This window comes from Blastomyces dermatitidis, assembly GCF_000003525.1.
Source record: "Blastomyces dermatitidis ER-3 genomic scaffold supercont1.2, whole genome shotgun sequence".
Taxonomy (NCBI): domain Eukaryota; kingdom Fungi; phylum Ascomycota; class Eurotiomycetes; order Onygenales; family Ajellomycetaceae; genus Blastomyces; species Blastomyces dermatitidis.
Window position 1 is genome coordinate 4,699,479 of NW_025544775.1, and position 22,670 is coordinate 4,722,148.

General features: G+C 37.6%; 3 protein-coding genes across 3 annotated transcripts; all 3 read left to right on the top strand.

Annotated features, from left to right (window-relative positions):
• Positions 1-1,503: 1,503 nt before the first annotated feature.
• On the top strand, positions 1,504-2,810 carry BDCG_01904 (uncharacterized protein; the record flags this gene model as incomplete). Its single annotated transcript, XM_045417449.1, has 4 exons — positions 1,504-1,825; positions 1,897-2,031; positions 2,152-2,486; positions 2,589-2,810. The coding sequence occupies 4 exons, from the start codon at positions 1,504-1,506 to the stop codon at positions 2,808-2,810; spliced, it is 1,014 nt and encodes a 337-aa protein (XP_045274254.1).
• Positions 2,811-10,113: 7,303 nt separating this feature from the next.
• On the top strand, positions 10,114-13,750 carry BDCG_01905 (mannosyl-oligosaccharide alpha-1,2-mannosidase; the record flags this gene model as incomplete). The annotated part of the gene is made up of 4 exons (XM_045417450.1): positions 10,114-10,238; positions 10,390-10,790; positions 10,870-11,438; positions 11,504-13,750. 4 exons carry the CDS (start codon positions 10,114-10,116, stop codon positions 13,748-13,750), a joined length of 3,342 nt encoding a protein of 1,113 aa, XP_045274255.1.
• A 1,533-nt stretch (positions 13,751-15,283) lies between these two features.
• BDCG_01906 (uncharacterized protein) lies at positions 15,284-16,602 on the top strand (the record flags this gene model as incomplete). Its single annotated transcript, XM_045417451.1, has 2 exons — positions 15,284-15,286; positions 15,346-16,602. 2 exons carry the CDS (start codon positions 15,284-15,286, stop codon positions 16,600-16,602), a joined length of 1,260 nt encoding a protein of 419 aa, XP_045274256.1.
• Between the last annotated feature and the right edge of the window lie 6,068 nt (positions 16,603-22,670).

The following is a 22,670-nucleotide window of genomic DNA, read 5'->3' on the forward strand; positions in this document are numbered from 1 at the left end:
GTCTCTTCCTTTCAAACATTTTGTTTTCTTTTACTCTTTCTTTGCTTCTTATCGTCCTCCTTTTTCCTAGACACGGCTTCTATGCTCGAACCTCCTCTTGCCCGCAGCTAGCTGGTTGGCTGTGGGTGAAACCACTGAAACCATGATGAAGCACGCCGAGGGGCGGCTGGCCAACAACTTAGTGTCGTCTCGGAGTTGTCGAAACACACCAAAGACACCCCCGACCGCCTGATCTACCGCCGTTCCCCAGGTTCACCCATGCCATGGCCCACGGCGAGTTGGCAACCGGGTCTTCTCGCCTATTCGGACTCTTTCCCTACTACGACCAGAACGACCAGAACGATCTCCTGCGGTCCTTTGCCTGGCCGTGACTTCTGGCAGCTGGGCCAGCTCGCCAACCAAGTTGACAGCCTTCCTTCTCTTGGCAGGAAGGTTACATGTCAATACATCCATGGATGATGATGCAGATATCCTTCTCTGCATGATCAGCGGAATGTTGCGCTAGAGTTTGATGTCTCGCGTCCCCCCTTTTCGCCCAAATCTCCTATAGGTTCGCTGTATCCCATCCCGTTCTGGCTCAGGAGGTCCGCTATCCTGAAGATCGATCGAGGCCGACGAGGGGTGACCTTTGATTTTTACTTTTTTTCTTTCTTTCTTTTTTTTTTTTTTTCTTTCCGTTCTTCCTTTGAACTACCATTCACACTCTCCGTCGCGTGTGAGGACAGCAAAACCTGCGACAAATCGTGTCCTGCTTTTCTTCTTTCCCCCTCATAATCCTTCCGATTACATTCGCGGAGCTGGGTGTTTTTTATTTTTATTATTATTCGTCTTTAATTTTTAATTGCTCTGAATACTTTGCAAGCTGGTTTGCTCTTTGGTACAACCAAATATTTTCTTTCACCCTGCGGCTTTTGTTGACATACAGTCAACAACCATTGTTCTGATCTCTGCTCGGCACGGTGGCCTGGCCCTGCCTTTATTTAATACATCGTACAGGAGTTTGAATACGGGGCTACGCTACTTTCCCGGTTGGGTTTCACCAGGAATCTCCAATTATCGTCCACAATGTTTTGATAGACTGACACGTTCTTCGGCTTGATCTGTCTGTCATAGTAATATTTCTTGCTGGACTGACTGTTAGCTGCCACTTGTTTTTTGCTTCCATCTTATTCCTGAATCTCAGCGCTGTGCCACCAATCTTCACAATTTAATAGTAAGAAGAAGGACCCCCTGGCAGCGCATGGATCGCGAGTTTTGTTTTGTTTACCATTCGGCTATTTGAAGACCTGGCCATCAGGACGGGGGAAGAAGCCGCGAGGAACGAGCCTGTGCGACGAAGTAAATCGCCGTTGTGGGGAAGAGAGATACAGTCTCTAATCTGGGGTTCTCCGGCCAGATATACTCTTCTTTGCCAGCTCTGTCCCTCATCCTTTTTCGAGCAAAAAGGGAATAAATATTTGATGCATTTGTGATTCTAAGCGTGAAGAACCCAGGAGAATTACTATGGAACGTTCGACTTCGTTGTCAAGAGAAGAGGAATCCCCAGGAACGGCGCGGCAGATCAATGGCTTCTTCCGTAATCAAGCTGGGTCCTTCTTCGGCAGGACGTCATGCATCGGTGCTCCAAATACGAGATCTACTTCTTCTTCTAAGATACGAGCACCACAGATAGGACTCTGTATGTTCTCTGGTGAAAGGACCGAACGTCTTCGACCATTGCAGAGTGATTACGCAGCTAGATATAGGAGACCCCCGCCGGTTGGTCCTTCAAGCATTGAATTAGCTGAAGCTGGGCTATCGGGACCGCACGTTCAAGTTCAAGGACGTGAGAATTCCTCACATCGCAGCCGGTTACAGACCAGCGCAGGAGTTACACTGGCCAATTCTGGAGCACAGGCAGACGAAAACATGCCGATGAGTCAAAACGGGAACGCTTCTGCGGCGGACCTAGGATGAGATCCAAGGAAGCGAGGAAGAAGGGTGTTGATTGCGCCTTGGCTGGATTTCTTCTGATGATCATTTTCGTAATATGTGAGTCCTTTCGGTTCTGTTTTTATATGTGGACTCGCAGAAACGCGATATATACCTTTTTATCAAACAAATATCCAAATTCACAGTCTTCCCCTAGATAAGTATACTTACGGTTACTAGATCTTGCATTATCCCTCTCTAATACCATCGACAAGCGCGAATTCCACATTGTGTTCATACTAGCTCTCATAATTCTCGTGATATATTTCTGCCACTCCTTTATCCGCTTCTTCATGCTGGCATGGCGGTCACCCCCGGCACATCCTCCTTCCGCTGCACCAAAAGCAGTCAGCACACGTGAATACGTCCAGCCCGATCAGCCAATACCTGTAATTCTAGCTCGAGATGAGGAGATCGTGGCGGAAGTGGATGCGGACAACCACATCGGCCGCAACGGCAACTTGAGTGGTCTGCCTCCACCACCCCCGGCTTATGGCCTCTGGAGGAATAGTGTGGTAAGTACTGTATATCACGTATATACGACTGTTTCGTTCGTTGATTGGATTCCATATCGGACTTGTGAACATGTTTTGACTAATGAACCAAATCTAATGTAGAGAATAAACCCGAACCTCGTCCACTGGCGGCGACGTGAGCCAACCGGTCCGCAACCAGGAAACACTGAAAGCGAGGGTCTCAATAACGGACCCCATCGGCCCCCGAGCTATATTTCGGACGATGGCGTTCATTACGTCGTTGACATACAGCCACAGTCGCGCCTGCGCGCTCCTGACGAATCAGACGTTCATCCTGCAGAGCGATTGGGACAGAAGCAGTAAAGATTGTATTGATTTATTTTATCCCTAGTGGGGTAAAAAGGAAATTTGTTGATATATTTTCCATTTCTCACAAGCCTCAATCGCTCGCTTGCGCTCGCTTATTCAGCTTGAAAAACGTGCCGTTTAATCCCTCAGGTTGAACATAATGAGATATCCATGAATATGAACAGCTGCATGTGACTTGTATAGATGAATTCCATGTAATCCACAACTGTTAATAGAGAACAACTACATAGAAAAAAGATGAATAACACTGTAGCAGTGTTGTAGAGTTAATGTAGAAGCTTCAAGTGAGATGTAATTAAATGTCAGACAGCTCATATAAAGATCTTAGAACTATAATATATATAGCCAGCAATTGAAACATGTCACAATTTACTTCAATTAATCATCAAATCATCTGGAATACAATTGAAGCAGTCAAAATGGCTGAATATAAGTAGAGAACTGAAAGAGAAATAGCTCAGAAATTATGAAATTACAGCTAATAATAGTGCAGAGTAAGCTCAGTAAGCTCAGAGAGCTCTAAAGACTCAGCAGCTCATCAATTCATCTACATCTATTTCTCAGCAGTCACATCAGCAGCTCATCAACACATGAACACCTGAACATAGACTACAGCTGCTGATAGAATAAATAGTCAAGAAAGACAGTGAGATTATTATACAGCTGTGTGAGATGAAGCTTAAGAGAGATATAGTGCTGTGTGAGAAGAAATTCAAGCCTCAGTTAAAAAGAATAACAAATGTAGAATCAGCACTTATTCACAGCTGTGATATCAAAGTCACTTCATCATGCAGCTCATGTGAGAAGAATTATAATCTATTTATTAAGTATATTATAATCTCTGATATGTTGAAGAGAGTCTGTATAAATTATCACTATAATTTACTGAGTAAATGCTGCAGCTTGTAATCTGATAAGTAATGAATTATCTCTATAGTATGTAAATTCATTAGTAAAATGTATATATAAAATGTATATACTGATATAGAAATAACAGAGAATCAGCAGTTCTTCATCTCTGTTAATATAGAGAAGAATAAGAAGAAGAAGAGAAAGAGAAAGAAACAGACTGTCAGTATGAAGCTGAGTCAGATAGCTTGACTGTTCAGTTCAGTTAAAAAGAAACAGATGATATTTATAACTCTGAAGAATGAAGAGAAGAATAATAAAGTGAGTAACAGTGAGATTACAAAGTTAAAGTTGTTATAGCTGTGAGTGAAGATGCATCAGCTCTGTAAGATGAAGAAAGAGATAAAACATTTGTATAGAGAGCAGAATGAGACTGTGAGTCTATTGTAGATAACTCAGCTCAGTCAATAGAGTATCTTTACAGATATTACAGTTCTGATTAAAAAATTCAAAAAATAGAGAATAATATAAGCAGGCTGTATAAGCTGTGTAAGATATGAGAATGAGTCTGATGAAACATTATTACTTTTTTCTTTTCTTTAATAGTTAGTATTAAATTGAAATGACAGTTTTTTACATGTTCAAAAACCTCTATTTTAATATCTGATAATAATATTATATAGACAATGAAGAAAAAACAGCAGTAGTAGAAGAATTAGTTAAGAAACTATAGAATCTTCAGATATATCTCATTTAATGTATATCTCTCATCATTCTCATCTAGTAAGACAGTCAACTGATTGATATCTGTAGTTTAAGAGAGTGTAATATATAGCTGATTATATAAGAATATGAGATTTCTGAGATTAATATCAACTGTAGAAAGAGACTGTCTCTGAAACTTGTTAATTATCATTGCAAAGCATGAACAGACTGGAAACTGACAGTAAGTCATACTAAATAAAATTTTAACAGATTGAGCTTGTAGATCAATCTGTGACAGTATATGAACTGAACTCTTATATATATCAGATATAATCTTCATCTTAAGTAAATAGATTGTTATCTGCTGAATAATCATTCTTGTGTCATTGCAGAGCTTTTTGAACAGTCAGAGATTACACAGAAGTATAACAGAAGTACTCACTTTCAATCTTAATATAGACAGTGACAGAACTGAACAGTTAATGACAGTCAGATATTCATAGAAGAACTTCTCACAGCTTAGAGTCAGATTATCTATATAAGTCATGTCTGCAGTATAAAATGTATGAATATCATCTGATATAACTGTTATAATTCATTCATTAATGTGAAATGCATTCTGATTTAATACAGTGAGAATGATATGACTTTCAAAGTAATTAGAGCAGACTACTGCAGTTCTAAGTTCAGCTGTAGAAAACACTCTCTTATACAGTATACTAATGTCAGCAGTCTGATGAATATAGAATGAAAGATTAACATAATCAATACAGTTCAGATTATATAACATTTAATCAAGTTAATTCATAAACATCATATTATCATCATCTGCAGTCAGTCTTATATTCCTTCTCAAGTGCAGTACAGTTAACTGCTGCTATATATATGAATGCTGCAGACAAGCTGCAACAACTGCAGCACAGCTGTTATACAGTATAATAGACAGAGTCTGTGTAAAATCACTATTAAATATAACAGATATATCATCAAAAAGCTCATCTGATAAATGTAAATCTTGAAGAAAACAGTTAACAATCTTCATACAATAGCAGTGCTGTATAAGAGTCTTATCTCAAATAATCAAGTTTACAGCCTGCAGCAGACAGCTCAGTTCACTGTGAATGATTATCTTTGACACAGAATCTGCATTCAATTCAATTGAGATGATAAAACATGAGTGAGCAGTTCTGTCATGTGATAAAAGAACAGCTGCAATGTCAGAGAAAGTTATACAAAGAACTGTTTTTTCATCTGCATGTAGACAGCTATAGAGAGCTCTGTAAAGAAATGTTTTATCAGTGTTATCAGAATCTTGTAAAAAATAGTGAGATGACTGTAATTCTATTACAGTCAGAATTGAATCATATGCATGATATTGATTATCATTCAACTGCATCTGCAGAGCATCTGCAGTGATGATTTCCTCTATAAGATTATAGTTCTGCTTCTCAAAAAGTAGCCAGTTTTTAATAAGATTATTTCATACAGGGCTGCATGCAGACAGGTCAAAGTCTGTAAGAATCTTATCAAACTCATGCAGAAGCTGCTAAATAAGAAATAGACTATAGTTATAATATGAATCTTCTGCAGAAGCATTGATAATACAGTCTGAATTCATCTAGTACAGTCAATGTAGAAGATTATCATAGAGAGCATGACAGAAACATGCTCAGAGAGCAGATGAATCTGCAACATTTTCATAAATTAATACAGTGATGAATACTGACTGCATGTAGTAAGCAGTTGTAAATATAACAGCAGATTCAAATGTAATAATTCACTCATTATTATTATACAGAAGATCAAGTGCCTGATATACTGTATGAAATATAGAGTGACAAACATTATTCATCATTCACAGAGTCTCAAAGCTCAGTGAATCATGTATATTAATAAGAAGCAGCTGTAAAAAGAATATCTCATCATTATATGAACTGAGATGAGATAGACAGTCAACTGATCTTCTCTTCACACAGCTCTTTCACCTCTGGTTATATTTGTTTCAAATAAAATGACAGAGAAATTCTTGATAGAGATACTGAACATCTGAATATGAATTATTATAGATAAAGAATGTTATAAACTTAGATATATTATTTATCAAATATTCAGTAATACATTCATGATCTTCATATTCAGATTCAGAGAAGTAAATCATCTGACAGTCTGATAAATGAATAGATAATATCTCAACAGATGAAAACTTCTGATGCATACAGAATGTGAATATATATCATACAGTCTCAGTTGAGCTGATATAATATCTGTGCAGTTGAATATCAATCTCATCATTGAAGTCAATGATATAGAGAACAGTGCAGTCTGAGCCCTTGTAGATGTATTTATTAATGTATTTAATAACTTCAACAGAGGCACAGACCTCTACATTTATATATACTTTATATGTGCAGATGAGATAGAGATTGTATGAAATAACTTATTGATTATCAATTACAATCTCACTGTTATTAACAGTATATTTAAAGAAGATAGATGAATCATGCTTCTATCTGTACAGAGAATAGTCATTCTCTTCAACAGCTGTAGCACTCTGAAAAGCTTTGAGAAAATGTTTTGTACATCTGTCATTCTTATAGCAGAGACTCATCTCATCAGCATTACATAAATCATGAATTATGAATTTACAGATCAATTCACTCAATTCATCTATATTCTCAGCAGAGCTTGACAGCTCTGCAGATATAATATCATCAATTGTATTAGACTGTAAAAACTACTCAGAGTTCTCTAGTCAGATTAATAGATACATATAAGACAGTTCATGTTTTTGATATTCAATTGTTTATACTCTGATTAACATCAGTCTGAACAGCTGCTCAGATTTAAGAATATCAAGAAAATGAAAAATCTTCATTGTAAAAATATATACAATCAAATCTGAGCAGTTCACTGCAGTCTAGTCAGAGAGCAACTCACAGATAATCTTCTCTCACTCAGAATTAGCTGTGAATATAATGAAAAGAATTGAATGTCTGTAATTGAAGACAATTGTCATAGAATTCTGAAACAGTTTATACATAAAACATTCACTGTCTATATAAGAAGCAGATAATATTATATAATAGTCAAGCTGCTCATGATCTGTATCATCTATCTGTATAATATTATATAGATCACTATATTGATCTGCACAGATTTTCAGTTAATAAGTACAGACTCAGTTCAGCTGCTGTTCATTAACATTCATATAGACATCAACTAAATATTGTTGAAATAGATATCTAGTCTGAAAAAAAGAAGTATCAACATTATCTCATTGAAAAAGATTATATACATATTATATACACAGAGTCAGACTACAGCTGTCACACTCATCTTTATTCTCAACAGTATTATCAACATCATTATCAGAGCTGTTATAGACAGATGAGAGATTCACATGCATATTCATATTAATATATCAGTCATGATCTTCAAAAGAAAAAAGTAGAATATAATGTAGTGAAAAATATAACAGACTGCAAGAATTAATATATGTGAGACTCAAGTCAGCACCAGGCTGTCATAGTATCAGAAGAATGACATGAGAGTGACAGATGCTGTCAGAAGTGTTCTGTATAACAACTGCAATCTCAGAGACAGTAGATAGATTCTCACAGCAGTGATTATTATCTGTCTTCAGCTGTAGAACAGGGTTTAAATCAATATATATAACAGAGCTGTTCTGTAGTATCTCTTATATAGACTGATAAAGCTGAATAAAAGAATTAATCTTGAGAACATTAGCAGTTATAATAATATAATAGAAGAATATGAAAAAGTAAATGAATAAACAGTAAGCAATGTAATATAAATATAATTAAATACACTAGAATATATAACAGAGTCTGCACTGTTTAAAATACTCATATCAAACTGTGAATTATGAATTTATATTTATATAAAACAGATATTCTCACCTGACTCAGACTCTAATAACTCTTACAGATGATAGAGTTTTCTCTGTATTTGAAATAACACTGAGTCACTAGTAGTCAGATGACTCAGATATGAATCCTGCTTATACTTAATAGATGTAAATGTCAGAGCAGAGTTATAGTTCTGAATATACTTATAAAAATGCTTCATGTCAGCTGTATTATCATTAAACAGCTTATATAGCTCTTGTGAGAGTTCTTTAATAGATAACAGTCTTACAGCATCTCTTACACAGCATGTGAAAAACACTGATAGAGTCTTTGATAACTCATGTACATGTTTATCAATTCAATGCTTAGCTCTGCAGACAGAGCAGCAGACATTTATTCAGTCAAAATCAAGTGATTGATGATAACAGATATAGAACTGAAAGTCACAGAGAATGAATCAGCAGCTGTAAGTGATTGAAGAATTAACAGCTGATTCAGAGATAGTTGAGCTGATTTAATTGTTGAGAACATTAAGAGACAGTCACTCTGATGAATTCACATATATATGACCTGTATGAACTGCTGCAGCAGCTGTCAGATGACAGTGTTTGACATTGTGAGCATGTTCATGATTGAGAGTCTGACAGTTGTTGCAGTTCTTGAACATGTGATTGACAGTGTGAAACAGATAAGATGAACAGTCTTCACAGCATATATCACAGTGTGATAGCTTAACTTACTGTGAGTTGAGCATAGAAGTAGCTATATCTCTCAATGACAGATAGGAGATTTGAACTGAATGTGTCTGATGTGCATGACACTGAGCTTGACAGCATATAGAGCATGTATGAAATAATGCATTGAATTGAGAATATTCAAACATGCTGAGAGAATGAGAATTCTCACATGTTAAGCAGTGGCACATGAAAGAGTATATTAATGATAATGAATGTAGTACACAGGTTGTAATGAATGTAGATAAGAGTATAAAGAATGTAAATACAGTAGAGAACACCTGTAAAGAAAAGAATGAAGATTATCTATCAGAGTTGTACAGGCTGCAGAGCCAGCTGTTAATCTCAACCATAAATTTGATGAGGTGCATGTGATATCATGTGAGGTCACATTACAGCATTTTTTGCACGGAAAAGTTGGTTTTTCTTTAATATATAGAGAGATTCTTTCCACTTAGGTTTGATTGCTAGCTTGCTAGGCGTTTTTAAAAGGTGTCTTGTTCCTGAATTCTTATCTATTATTTTTTTAAATTTTTTTTTGTTCTTATACAAATACTTGTATTTAGGCTTGACTTTTGTATATTCGCATGGTTCTTTGATCTGCCGCTATTCCGCACCACACTAAGTACCCCTGAGAAAATAAAAATAAAGTTAAATAGACTATATATATGGATATGTGAGAATAAAAAGAGGGAAGTACATATTTCAGTGTAAATATAGAAACATATACACGGGGGCTTGGCACGGGATGCGGAGGCTGACATAATATGCTCCGCGACTGATGAAATGTGTTCGTTCTGTCGGCGACATTACTATTCCCAATTCAAAACATCGAACCCTTTGGCTTATACCCGTGTCAAACCAGTATGGGACGGAATCTGGGGCAGTATCTTTTCTTTTCTTAATTTTTTATCTCTGGGAACATACCAACATATTCGCGTCCTCGAGCCCTCACGCGGCGGGCGGAGCTTGATCTATAGCGGAAAAGTGAACAGAAACATTTTTTACATTTCTTCACGCAGTCATTTCGAAGAGCCACACTGACGGGGCGGGAAACTCTCGATGATATCCCAAACCTCCCGGTCGCTTTTCGTCTAATCGTCGGGGATGCTCTCGAGATGCCGGCGTTGCTATTTCCAGATGTCTGGCTTTCCAGGCGGTGCGGCATGGACGGTGCCCGTTTGGGCGCTCGTCATTGTTGCGGCTCTCTCCTTATGGATTCCTCCAGTTAGGGCCATGAGTGGGAGGCAAATTAGGGAGTTGAGGTATGTGAATTGTTAGCTTTTGTATTTCTGGCTATTCCTATGAGGATGGAAGCTCAGGAGTTACTTTGGTGGGGGTCGCCCCGGAGAAATAGTTTATCTAGGAACAGAGAGCTAATTTTACTTCCGGCTTACTTCTATCCCTTTTTAATAGAGAGGAAACAGAGCACATGTTCTACCACGGTTTTGAAAATTACATGGAACATGCATTTCCTGAGGACGAATTGCGCCCCGTCTCTTGTCGCCCGTTAACGCGCGATCGCGAAAACCCCGCCCACGTAGATCTTAACGATGTCCTGGGGAATTACTCCCTAACACTCGTCGATAGTTTGTCTACCTTAGCGATTCTCTCCTCCTCCCCGCCTTTGTCGTCTGGTTCGAATTCAGATTTGGAAAGCCCGCGCAAGGCGTGGGGATATTTTCAGGACGGAGTGCGGGATTTGGTCGAGCTTTATGGCGACGGGTCAGATGGACCGGCTGGCACAGGATCGAGAGGGAAAGGATTCGACTCCGATAGCAAGGTCCAAGTGTTTGAAACAGTGATTAGAGGATTAGGTGAGGAGAATGTGACTCCCTTTTAGCGGACATACCAATTCATGACCAAATCTAACCGTTGATCGTATCCAACAAATAGGGGGCCTCCTCAGCGCGCACCTTTTCGCAGTAGGCGAATTACCTATCCGCGGATATGAGCCCCCGGAAGACGAAGCCTCCTTTGCGAAATTATGGGATAAAAGCGGACATACCAAGGGCAACCCTGGGATTCGATGGGAAAATGGATTCGTGTACAACGGACAACTTCTTCGTCTCGCGATGGATCTTGGTACCAGGATCCTACCCGCTTTCTACACTCCAACTGGCCTTCCATATCCTCGTGTTAATTTACGGCGTGGCGTTCCATTTTACACCAATTCCCCGTTCAATGCGGCTGCTGCACCAGAAACGGCGGCTCGTATCAGTAATGATCAAGGCAAACAACAGGGGAAGACTACTCAAAAACCGGAGGTTACAGAAACGTGCAGCGCGGGCGCTGGGAGTTTGGTTCTGGAATTTACGGTTCTTAGTAGACTTACTGGTGACGGGCGTTTTGAAGAATTTGCCAAGAGGGCATTTTGGGCTGTTTGGTCTCGTCGAAGTGATATCGGCCTGATTGGAGCTGGTATCGATGCTGAGTCTGGGAAGTGGGTGAACTCCTATACAGGTGTGAGTAAGGATTCTTTCGCATTTTATCTCGTGTGAGATGTCAACTAACCTGGTAATTTACATAGATCGGTGCTGGAATTGACAGTTTTTTCGAATATGCATTGAAATCTCATATCTTATTATCTGAGGGTGATCGCCCGCAATTTAACCTGTCTAGCCCGTTTCATAAATTTGATGACTTTTACGCCCCTCTTAGCGAAGAGGAGCATTCGCCAGATGCATTCCTTAATGCCTGGGAGGAATCTCGAGCATCCATAAAACACCATCTATATCGCGGCTCCGGCTACCAACACCCTCATTATGTCCAAGGCGACATCATCACCGGAGCTACACGCGCATTTTGGATAGATAGTTTAAGCGCCTATTTCCCGGGCCTTCTAACTTTGTCTGGAGATGTGGATGGAGCTATCGAAGCTCATTTACTACACGCTGCGGTTTGGACTCGATTTTCTGCTTTCCCGGAACGGTGGAATGTTGCTACAGGGAACATTGAAAACGGCCTTGGATGGTGGGGTGGTCGCCCCGAATTTATCGAGTCTACGTATTACTTGTATAGGGCGACCAAAGATCCGTGGTATCTCCATGTTGGGGAGATGGCACTGCGGGATATCAAACGCAGATGCTGGACCAGGTGTGGCTGGGCTGGTCTTCAGGATGTTCGAGACGGGCAGTTAAGCGACAGGATGGAAAGCTTCTTTCTTGGGGAAACTGCAAAGTATCTGTTTCTACTTTTTAATCCTTCGCACCCCCTTAACGACCTTGATGCTCCGTTCGTCTTCAGCACTGAAGGTCATCCCCTTATCATCCCGAAATCGCCGGTGAAACCTACCAAGAAGAAGATAAAACTAGCAAGCCCACAAAATGTTGACACGCAACGTGACTCTGGAGCAACATGTGCAGTGCCAGCTCCACTTTTACCCTTGGGCTGCTCTTCGATTGCTGGGCGGCCTGATATTTTCCATGCAGCGAGCCTCGCAAGATTGCACCTGATGCCGGCTCGGCCGGAGGTTGACTCACCCATCGTCGAATATGCCATCGATCATCCAAGAATCTCGATGTCCGACCTAATTTCGCCATCAAACTACACATACTTCCCATGGACACTGCCACTGGAGGTTATTCCACCCGAAGCGACAAGTGCACCAATGGCTGTCAGACCAACCCTTGACCTTACGTTCCCACCATTTGCTAACACGATCTTTAGCCCTGGATCCTTGGAGCGAGTGCAAGACGGAGTTCTCGTGAAGTCCATTGGCGGCCTTCGCCTGGGTATGATCCAGGATGTTCCGTTATTTACGGACGGGTCGTCAGCAAGCACCGAAGGCTATCGCGTCCAAATTATTAATAACTTTCCACTCGGAAAGGATGAAAAGGTTTATATCTCGAAGGAAGTAACGGATGCTTTGAACTCCGAAGATCCAAACTTCACAAGGGTGCAGGATTCGACGCTGTTGGACGTTGTCTTGGATCTCAGATCCGAAGTTGCACCTAATGAAAACGTGTTGTCAACACTGACAGCCGCTACAAATAGTGAAACAATAATAGGTGAACTTGATGACTTTCACGCGTCCTTCGACGCATCAACTTTTGACGCGTCAAATATGAAACTAGCCTTCGCATCCTTCTTTAATCAAGTCACTTCCCTTCTCCGAGATGACTCTGACTCAACGCTGAGCTCGTTTTCGTCTCGGAAACCCACCATCCGCATTACAATTCCCGCAACTACTTCCACCGGCAAGGGTTCAACATTACTACCTGATGTTGAAGAGGCGCTGCTCTCCCCATCAACCGTATCGAAATCCAACAAAGGCAAAAAGCTGGTTAACCGCCTTCCATGGTCCACCATATACGTCGCAGATGAGCTCTGCGACCATCGACTCCCCGCCGTCGTACCCAGAACACACCATATAATCGTCATAAAACGCGGCGGATGCAGCTTTTCCGCCAAAATCAAGAATATACCTTCCTTCCGCCCCACGAGTGATTCCCTCAAGCTTGTGATCATTGTTTCGTACCCTCAACCGGGCGATCGCCCGCCGTCTTCTTCGTCTACTTCCAGCTCCGGTACGGATCCTGATACCCCCACGAACTCCGTCGTGGATACAGAGGAGCCTTATCTTATCCGTCCTTTGCTCGACGAAGTACAAACTGTGGCTGGCGGAATTCCCCGCCCGAATCCGCTAAGTGTGATTCTTGTTGCCGGCGGCGATAAGACATATAACTACTTTAAGCATGCCGTGGGCGTGGGCCTTCGAAGGCGATATGAGATTAGGTCGCAGGGCGTACCAATTGGTAACCTAATTGTGATATGAGCTTTCTGTTTATATACGTCAGACCTCAATTTTTCTCTTTCTTTATTTCAACTTTTCTTTCTATTCCTTATATGTAATATACTTTGCCGTACTATTTAACTATTTTGGATCTTCTTGTGATGATAAATTTTTTATATTCGGACACGGGGTCTCTTTGGACCCTTCTGTTCTTTGTGGGATATATATATTTGCTTTCTGGTTGTGACTTGTGAGACAGGATCCATTTTGTTTTAGATATCCCATTGTAAGGAAGGATGAACTGCTCGAAAATGAAATACTGATCACTCATATTCTCTGCTTGTTGGGTTTTGAGCGCAGTGAGCCTGGTGAACGGGGCCCAGCGGGTGGCTTGAATAATTTCATTTGTTCTAACAATAAGGCGGAGAATTTCCTGTGTGGATACGGCTAATCTGGAGAGCTTCGGGAGGATTACTTTCTGTGGAACAAGCGTTCCTCCTACGGGGCGCAAGATGGCCAAAATACTATTCCAGCCAAAAGGGACGCCTCAAATTCCCTCCACGAGTAGCGGTCGGTTATTCCAATACAGGAGCCGCAGATTTAAAAGCACAGCGATGAGAAACAGGTGCAATTTTCTGGCGCTGTCGCCTTTGGCACAATGGGGCCTTTTCTCTCATTCTTTGCTTGGCCTCTGAAAGCCTCCACGTTTATTCTCGCACTTAAAAAGTCAAGGTTTTTCTCGTATTCTCCCGAGAATCCGTGCATATCATTGACCACCCAAGAAGCTGATGCATTGCACACTTCGCACTCATCAACGCCCTTGTCCTCATGTGCTTCAAACCGGTGAAGCTATATCCTGATATAGCTAGTCGCAAGCCCTTTTTTCTTTTTGCACAACGGCGATTTGAGGGATGCGGGACGGACGATATTTGTCCAATCACGGCTCGTCCAGCTAGTTCGCCGCCCCTAGAACTAAAATCTAGATATCCGCCTACAAAGTCTTCTTAAAAAGATTCCAGGTTTTTGTTCAATCGATAGCGTTCTCCACGCGGAAAACAAATGCGGGGTTGGTGCAATGCATCGCCCCGAGGATCGACTTTCGTGGATGGGGCCCGGGAGCGGATTTCGAGGTTCTCAGTGTGCAATGAAAGGTGTCTTAAACATCGGGGTTCCCTTCGACCCTCGCTTTCGAACATGAGACCGTCTCTTCTTCAATCTAGTGGACTATGCAATTGTCTTGAATATAGCATAAGGCCGGTCAGGATGGGATACGGTGCTTCAATGATATTGATCAGACTTCTTGATCGAATTGGTTGTTAATGAGTACATTTAAAGGTTCCTATTGCGAATTTCTCAGGCCTCCGGCCTATTGCCTATCATGTATTATGTTCCCCCCGAAGTCAGGGCAACATGGCCGGCTCCAAATTACGAAAACCCTGAACCGCGTGGCCCAGGGTTGATTCTTACCGTTCTACTTTTTCATATAATTGGCACCATAATGGTAATCCTGCGATGGTATACAAGAACGAGGATAAATTTAGCTTGGGGGTCGATGATGTTTGGATTCTTCTAACAATGGTAAGCATAAAACATAACCCCGAAACATTATCTAATTGGAGGGAGTTGACACAGAATAGATTCCTAGTACCGGGCTTGCTGGATGTGTTCTGACCGCAAATATCAGCTATGGTTGGGACCGACATATTTGGGACCTTGAAGTCGATAAATTCAAACCGGGCATGCAGCTAGCTACGGCTTGCTATGTTTTATTCGCCCTTGCTACATCCACTACAAAGTTGTCCTTGCTTGCTTTCTATAGGAGACTCCTTTCGCCACATTCCTACAAGAGTTATAAATGGGTCATCCTTATCATGGAAATATTGTCAGTTATTACAGCTTTGGCATACGCGTTTGGCGTGCCGTTTTTGTGCAAGTATGGCACCTTGATTGTTTCTTATTCGACATGCTATGGAATTATTCGTATTGACGACCCTAGGCCAATAGGTGCTGCTTGGGATTTTACACCCCCTCTCTATAGACCAGCGTATAACTACCACTGCACCGACCGGTTTACCGTCACGTTTGCGGCCTCCATCTTGAATGCGGTCCTTGATTTTCTCACAATGCTAGTCCCAATACCGATCGGCTGGCAGCTTCAACTCCCTATAAGCCAACGGCTGGCCGTGATTGCAATATTTTGTGTAGGAGCTATAGTCGTCGCGGCTAGCTGTGTAAAGACCGGTTATATTGTTACCGCGATGGGAGAAAGTTACGATGAGCAGTTTGATGCCTATCCGTTGTGGATTATGAGCATCGTTGAAATTGATCTCGGCATTATATGTGCTTCTGCCCCAGCGCTACGACCATTAATTTCACGATATATTCCCAAAGCTTTTGGCACCATGTCGCGCTCTCGTTTCTCCCGCCGGCGAATGCCGTTATCCATAAATTCAGTGGCCCTTTCTGACGGGAATCGATATATAAGTGATCCCTCAACTTACAAGCCTATGATAACGGAAAAGCCTCGTACGGCAAAAGCATACTCCGTGACAGGAAGCTGCAAATCCAGCAAATCAATACCATCAATACGATCTCCCACTACCGCCAACAACGTAGGGTTTCCTGATGACGTTATACCCCCTGATACATCTGGAATGGAGTCAGAGTATGACTCCATTTCGCAAAAGATCGGCGTTCAATTTACCCCTTCCCCAACATTTCCTGAGCCCTATTATTCCAGAAGCCAACATTCCCGGAAGGCTTCAGGAGGCTCACTGAAGAGTTACGAAGATGATGTACGAGACGGAGGGCGAAGCGGAAGCACATTTCAGGGATCTTCTGGTATGAATGATTATATACTTGATGATATCGACAAGCAGGATGAACCCACTTAGGAACCCGTTAGAGGTCCTTTGGACCGGGAAGAACGTGGCCAGCACTAGGGCGATGAGGAATGGAATCAAATGACGGGATTTCAGAGCACAAGGATCAGCACTGATTGGCTGGTTCATAACGTAACGTCTTATACGAGAATCAGGTTGCAAATTAGGGATTCACATGCTTTTTGAAGTGTGGCGTTCTTTGAGGTGATGGATATCATGGCGTTGGTTTAACTAAAATATCCGAACTTGTTTACGGCGTATATAATAATGTACAGTGTATTTGCTTTTTCCTCGTGCAAATTTGCCAAGGGGTTATGCCCTTCACTTTTTTTTTTTTTTTTTTCTTTTTTGCGAAAATCTGGCGAGAAAATATTAAATGTCCTTCACTTATTTCTCCACTTTTTGAGAAGGATTGATATCTAGCTAAGAAGAGAGAGACTTTGAGAACTATATATTCAGGGCCTGTTCGGTGCATCTGTACTTTTTGAATGCAATAGTGAATCTCATTAAAAATAGTGTATTTACCAATTATTAGTAGCAAGCTGATGTTGTGTCATTACACTATTTCATCTTACTCACTGCTCTGAGATAAAGAAAGAAAGCTTATAAAAACATATTCTTTTTAAACTGACTCTGTGTAAGAAATCCCACTCCTCACTGATTCTTTACCTCTATTCCTATCTCTCACATAATCAATAGGGTTAGCGGCCCTTGGCTACACACAACTATATAGACTGAAGTTCATAAACACTATTCATAACTCAGCTTGAATACTATTATATATTTAATTTCTATATTTTATCTTTCTACTGTGAATACTTCTAGTAGTTAATAGTATATATTATATTAAGCTGTAAATATCTGAATAATTGTCTATAAGTATTTATTCTTACATTTTAAGCTCTGTCAGTCAGTAATCATCTATTATAACTGAAAGAACTAGAAACTTATATACTTTAATCTCTGTAAACTCTACTACAGATACTTAGAAACAGTCACTCAAATCATGAATAACTCTTATAAAAGAAGTCTCAGAGAACTTATTAATTACTTATAGAATATTATTCTTTATATCTATAACAGAGAAACTCTCTAAGCTCATAAATAAATCAATCTCAGTGAAGAATATTCTTAAGTATCTTCTATAAAATTAAGCTATTTTTCTATAAGAAATGTCTACTATTTATAAACACTCTTAAACTGAGTCTCTAGATATAATTATCAGAGATATTTATAAATTGAAAAGAAACTTTCTTAATTTATAACTACTTAAAATTATTTACTGAATTACAATCTATAAAAGCTTTTATAAGTTTATATTTAAAATTAACTTATAAGCTCAGCTATATAATATAAAAGATAAAGAAGCTATTATCTATATAATAACAGATCTCTACTATACTGAAGTTAAGAACTGACTGATTTATCTAGAAAATAATTATAAGAGATTTCATTAATCTATTCTCAAGATCTATCTAGAGAATAAGTTAAAAAACTTTATAAACTGAATAGAGAATATCTGAGCTGTAATTATTAATATTAGAAAAAAAGATGAGAAATCTGATAAAAACTACTCATAGTACTTTATAAAATTATAATATAAATTAAAATCTGTGAAAACTGAGCTCAGAAATAAGATCTGAATAATAATATTTATAAAGAAGTTGAATAAAAATATATAGAATAAGCTTATTAAATAAGACTCTAAATTCTTAACTTTGAAGAAACTAATAACTTTTATTTACTATTTATAAATCACTATAAGAGTTATAGACTTATAAAGAGTGAATTATTAATCAGTTCTACAAGAATCAGAATAATAGAGAATAGATATATTAGAAAAAGATAATAAAATATAGTAAGATTTATATCTAACTATTAAGTAGAGAGAAAGAGCTTTATAAGCTTCTATAAATAGAGTATATAATAGAGAGATTAAGAAAAAGAGTCTCTACTTTATCTATTCTAAATCAGAATATCTTTATATAAACTGTCTGAATAAATTAAAATAGAAAATTAAGAAGTTATAGACAGAGTAAGTAACAGTCTTCTTAAGAATCTTAAAGCTGATATCTGAATCTGTTACTTCTTCAATGAAAATATATACTTATAGAGAGAGACTGTACTGTGATATTATTACTCTAAAAGTATAAAAAGTATTAATAAACTCAGAGTTTCAGATCACTGTAGTATCTCTAAAGCTTACAGAGTAAATAAGATAAGTAATAAAAACTGCGAATCTACTCTTATAATAAGCAGAGTATAAGAACTCAGATCTGAGAGCTAAGAGACTTATAAGAGTTATCTTTGAATTGTAAGATCTCTCTGAAACTTGAAGAAGATTTACAGAAACTGTAATTATTACAGACATTATAGATAATATGTACTTAAGACTTGTATAACTTTAAAGATATAATTTATATATAGCTGTCTGTAAGTCAGGTTTATACTTCTGATCAGTGTTAACAGACTTACTTATAAAGATAGAATCAGTTAATACTGCAGAGTTAATTAGAGAAGATAAGCTTATCTATATAATAAATTTATTATTATTATTCTTATTATTATTCTTCAATTATAGATGTATACAGTCAGAGACTACGACATCTACCTGAGAACTTTTAGTTCTCAGGGTTTTTCATATATCTATAAAGTCAACTATTATACATTTATCAATTTCAGACATGTAAAATCAGAAAATTCCAGCTCAAAATATAAAAACTGTTTATAAATTACAGTGTTTTAACACCTTTTAATACTTTGAATCATTTGACAATATCATAACAAAAGAAAAGAGACCACAGTCTTAAAGATAGACACATTAAATAGATAGATAGAAAAGAATAGAAAGATAAAAGTAAAGTAAAGAGAGACTATAATAAAATAAATTATTAAAAGATAGTATATAGCTGTTTTAACAGACTATATCTGATCAAGTTCCTTCTCTTCATATTCAGATATTTCTGAATTTAGTCATTTTCTTATAGCTGCTTGAGTTTCTGATACAAAGTCTATTAAGTATTTCATTCCTGTCTCAGTTGAGAATAAGAACCTTATATTTAATTAATTTAGATTATACTTCTCTTTCAATCTGACTCTGAGACTATTGTATAATACACAGTGCATTATAATATGCTCAGAATTCTCATTTGCATTACAGAATGAGCATTCTATTGAATCAAATCTATCATCAAATCTTTGTATATAAGATTTGAAATAGTCATGTTCTAGTTTCAGCTGCATTATAGATGTGAATATTTTCTTTTTATATTTAATTAAACAAGATTTTCACTTGGAATTTATTTCAAATCTTGAATAATGTGCACTCTTCTTTTGTTTCTGTCAGCTTTCATTTCACTTGTTTAAATAACATTCTTCTATCTTTCTTCTTATAAAATATCAGAACACTATTTTTGAAATAAATCTGCTTAATTCTGAACTCTTTTTTACAGTGAAGCAGTTAATTCATTGTCATGAATATTCATATAAGTAGAAACTTAGTATAGATGAATTATCAGTTTTATTATTCTTCTCTTTTGAATTTTTAAAACAGAGTTTAAAATCAGTTTAAGATTCATTTAATCATTATAAATCTAACTGTTTCTCAGTCTTTATAAAACAGCTTGACTATCAGAGAATATTTATATCTCTTTCAAACTATTTTCTCTTTTACAAGATTTTATTTCAATGAGTTTGAAAGCTTTCACTATTATAAATAGTTCAGTATCAAAGACTTCAGCTTCACAGTCTAAATTTCAGAAATCTGAGATAAAATTGATATTATCTTCAGTATAAGCAATGTTTGTGTCTAATCTATTCAAGTTGTCATTTTTTGTGTTATTTGAGTAATGTGATTCGGAAGAACGTACGACCGTTAATAATCAAGGGAATTTCACTGAACTCTTTCAAAGTCTGCAAAACAGAGCCTTGAGAAGAATTTTGAGAGCATTCAAATCATCTTCTATTAAAGCAATGGAAATTGAAGCTTCAATTCCTCCTCCTGCTATTAGATTTGAAAAGGCCTGTATGAACTATGCTCTGAGAGTTGTAAAGATGAGCTTAAATCATATAATCAGAGAAAGAGTCTCTTCTTCATTTCCATCAATTAACTCTGGAAATGAACTGGATTGAAATAGATTTCTTGATTGAAATGAAAATAATTCTTCAAAGAAAATGCCTTCTCAACTGTACAGACTATGCTCTCTGATTAAAAATCAATTTTCTTCTTTAAATGTTGAAAAAGTTGATCATGAGAAGTTATCTCTCTGGAGAAAAAAGCTTGAATCTCTTATAGACTTATAAATAAGTGAACTATCAAAAGAGAAAGAATATGAACAGCATTTAAAGAGAATTTCTACAATCAATATAAAAGACTCTATTCTGATTTATTCAGATGACTTAAAAAATGAGAACTTGAATAGATTAGGCGCAGGCATTGCTTATACTGAAGATAATATTAATTTTATCTCAGATTTCTGAAATCTAGGCTCTGAATGTGAAGTCTTTGATGCTGAACTATTTGTAATAGTGAAAGCTTTCAAACTCATTGAAATAAAATCTCATCAAAGAGAAAATTGTTTGAAAGAGATATCAATATTCTCTGATAGTCAAGCTGCTTTAAAAAGACTTAGAAATAGTCAGATTTATAATGATCAAATGAATCTTGAACTGATCTTAAACTCTGTTTTAAAAATTCAAAAGAGAAGAATATCAAAGCTGAGAATTCATCTGCACTGAGTTCCTGCTTATATGAATATTCATGACAATGAATTGGCTGATTCAGCTGCAAAAAAGAGTGCAGAATTAAGCAGATCTATTCAAAAAATTATGTCCTGATCTTTTATAAAGAGAAAAATAATAGAATCTTGTTTAGACAAGTGAAATGAAAGCTGGCAGAAACAAAAGAAGAGTATACATTATTCAAGATTTGAAACAAAACTCAAGTGAAAATCTTGTTCAATTAAATGTAAAAAGAAAATATTCTCATCTATAATACAGCTGAAACTAGGACATGGCTATTTCAAATCTTATATATAAAGATTTGATGATAGATTTGACTCAATAGAATACTTATTCTGTAATACAAATGAGAATTCTGAGTATATTATAATACACTGTGCATTATACAATAGTCTCAGAGCCAGATTGAAAGAGAAGTATAATCTAAATCAATTAAATATGAGATTCTTATTCTCAACTGAGACAGAAATTAAATACTTAATAGACTTTCTATCAGAAACTTAAGCAGCTACAAGAAAATGACTAAATTCAGAATTATCTGAATATGAAGAGGAGGAAATCAATCAGATATATTCTGTTAAAACAGCTATACACTCTCTTTTAATAATTTGTTTTGTTATAGTCTCTCTTTACTTTATCTTTTTCTGTATCTTTTTCTTTCAATTTCTTTCTATCTATCTATTTAATGTGTCTATCTTTGAGACTGTGTTCTTTCTCTCTTTTCTTTTATCATGATATTGTCAAATGATTTCAAAGTATCAAAAGATGTTAAAACACTGCAATTTATAAACAGTTTTTGTATTCTGAGCTGGAATTTTCTGATTTTGCATATCTGAAATTGATGAATGTACAATAGTTAACTTTACAGACATAGAAAAAACCCTGAGAACTAAAGTTCTCAGGTAGATGTCATAGTCTCTGACTGCATACATTTATAATTGAAGAATAATAATAATAATAACGTACGACCGTTGAATAATAACGCGGCCGCTTCCGAACTAGCTTATGAGTGTAAAGAGGGCCATAGCAGCCACTAATTAATTTAGTGTATGATATTCAATATATAAAAAGTCGGCGTACGCCTGTAATTGTACACTGACTTCAGCAATCTTTGAATCACATCTGATAGCATGTCTAAAAACCAGTGAGAAGTACAGGCTTTTCAAAGCATGATAGTTTCATCTACAAAGTGATTTATAGTTATCATGCTAGTGTGGTTCTAGAACACCTTAAAAAAGATAGTGTATAAAGAGCAGTGAGTGAAAGAGCATCTGATTGATACTGCTTCACTTATTGAGAGAAAACTTCACACTCAGGTGAATGCTATTTATGCAAATGAA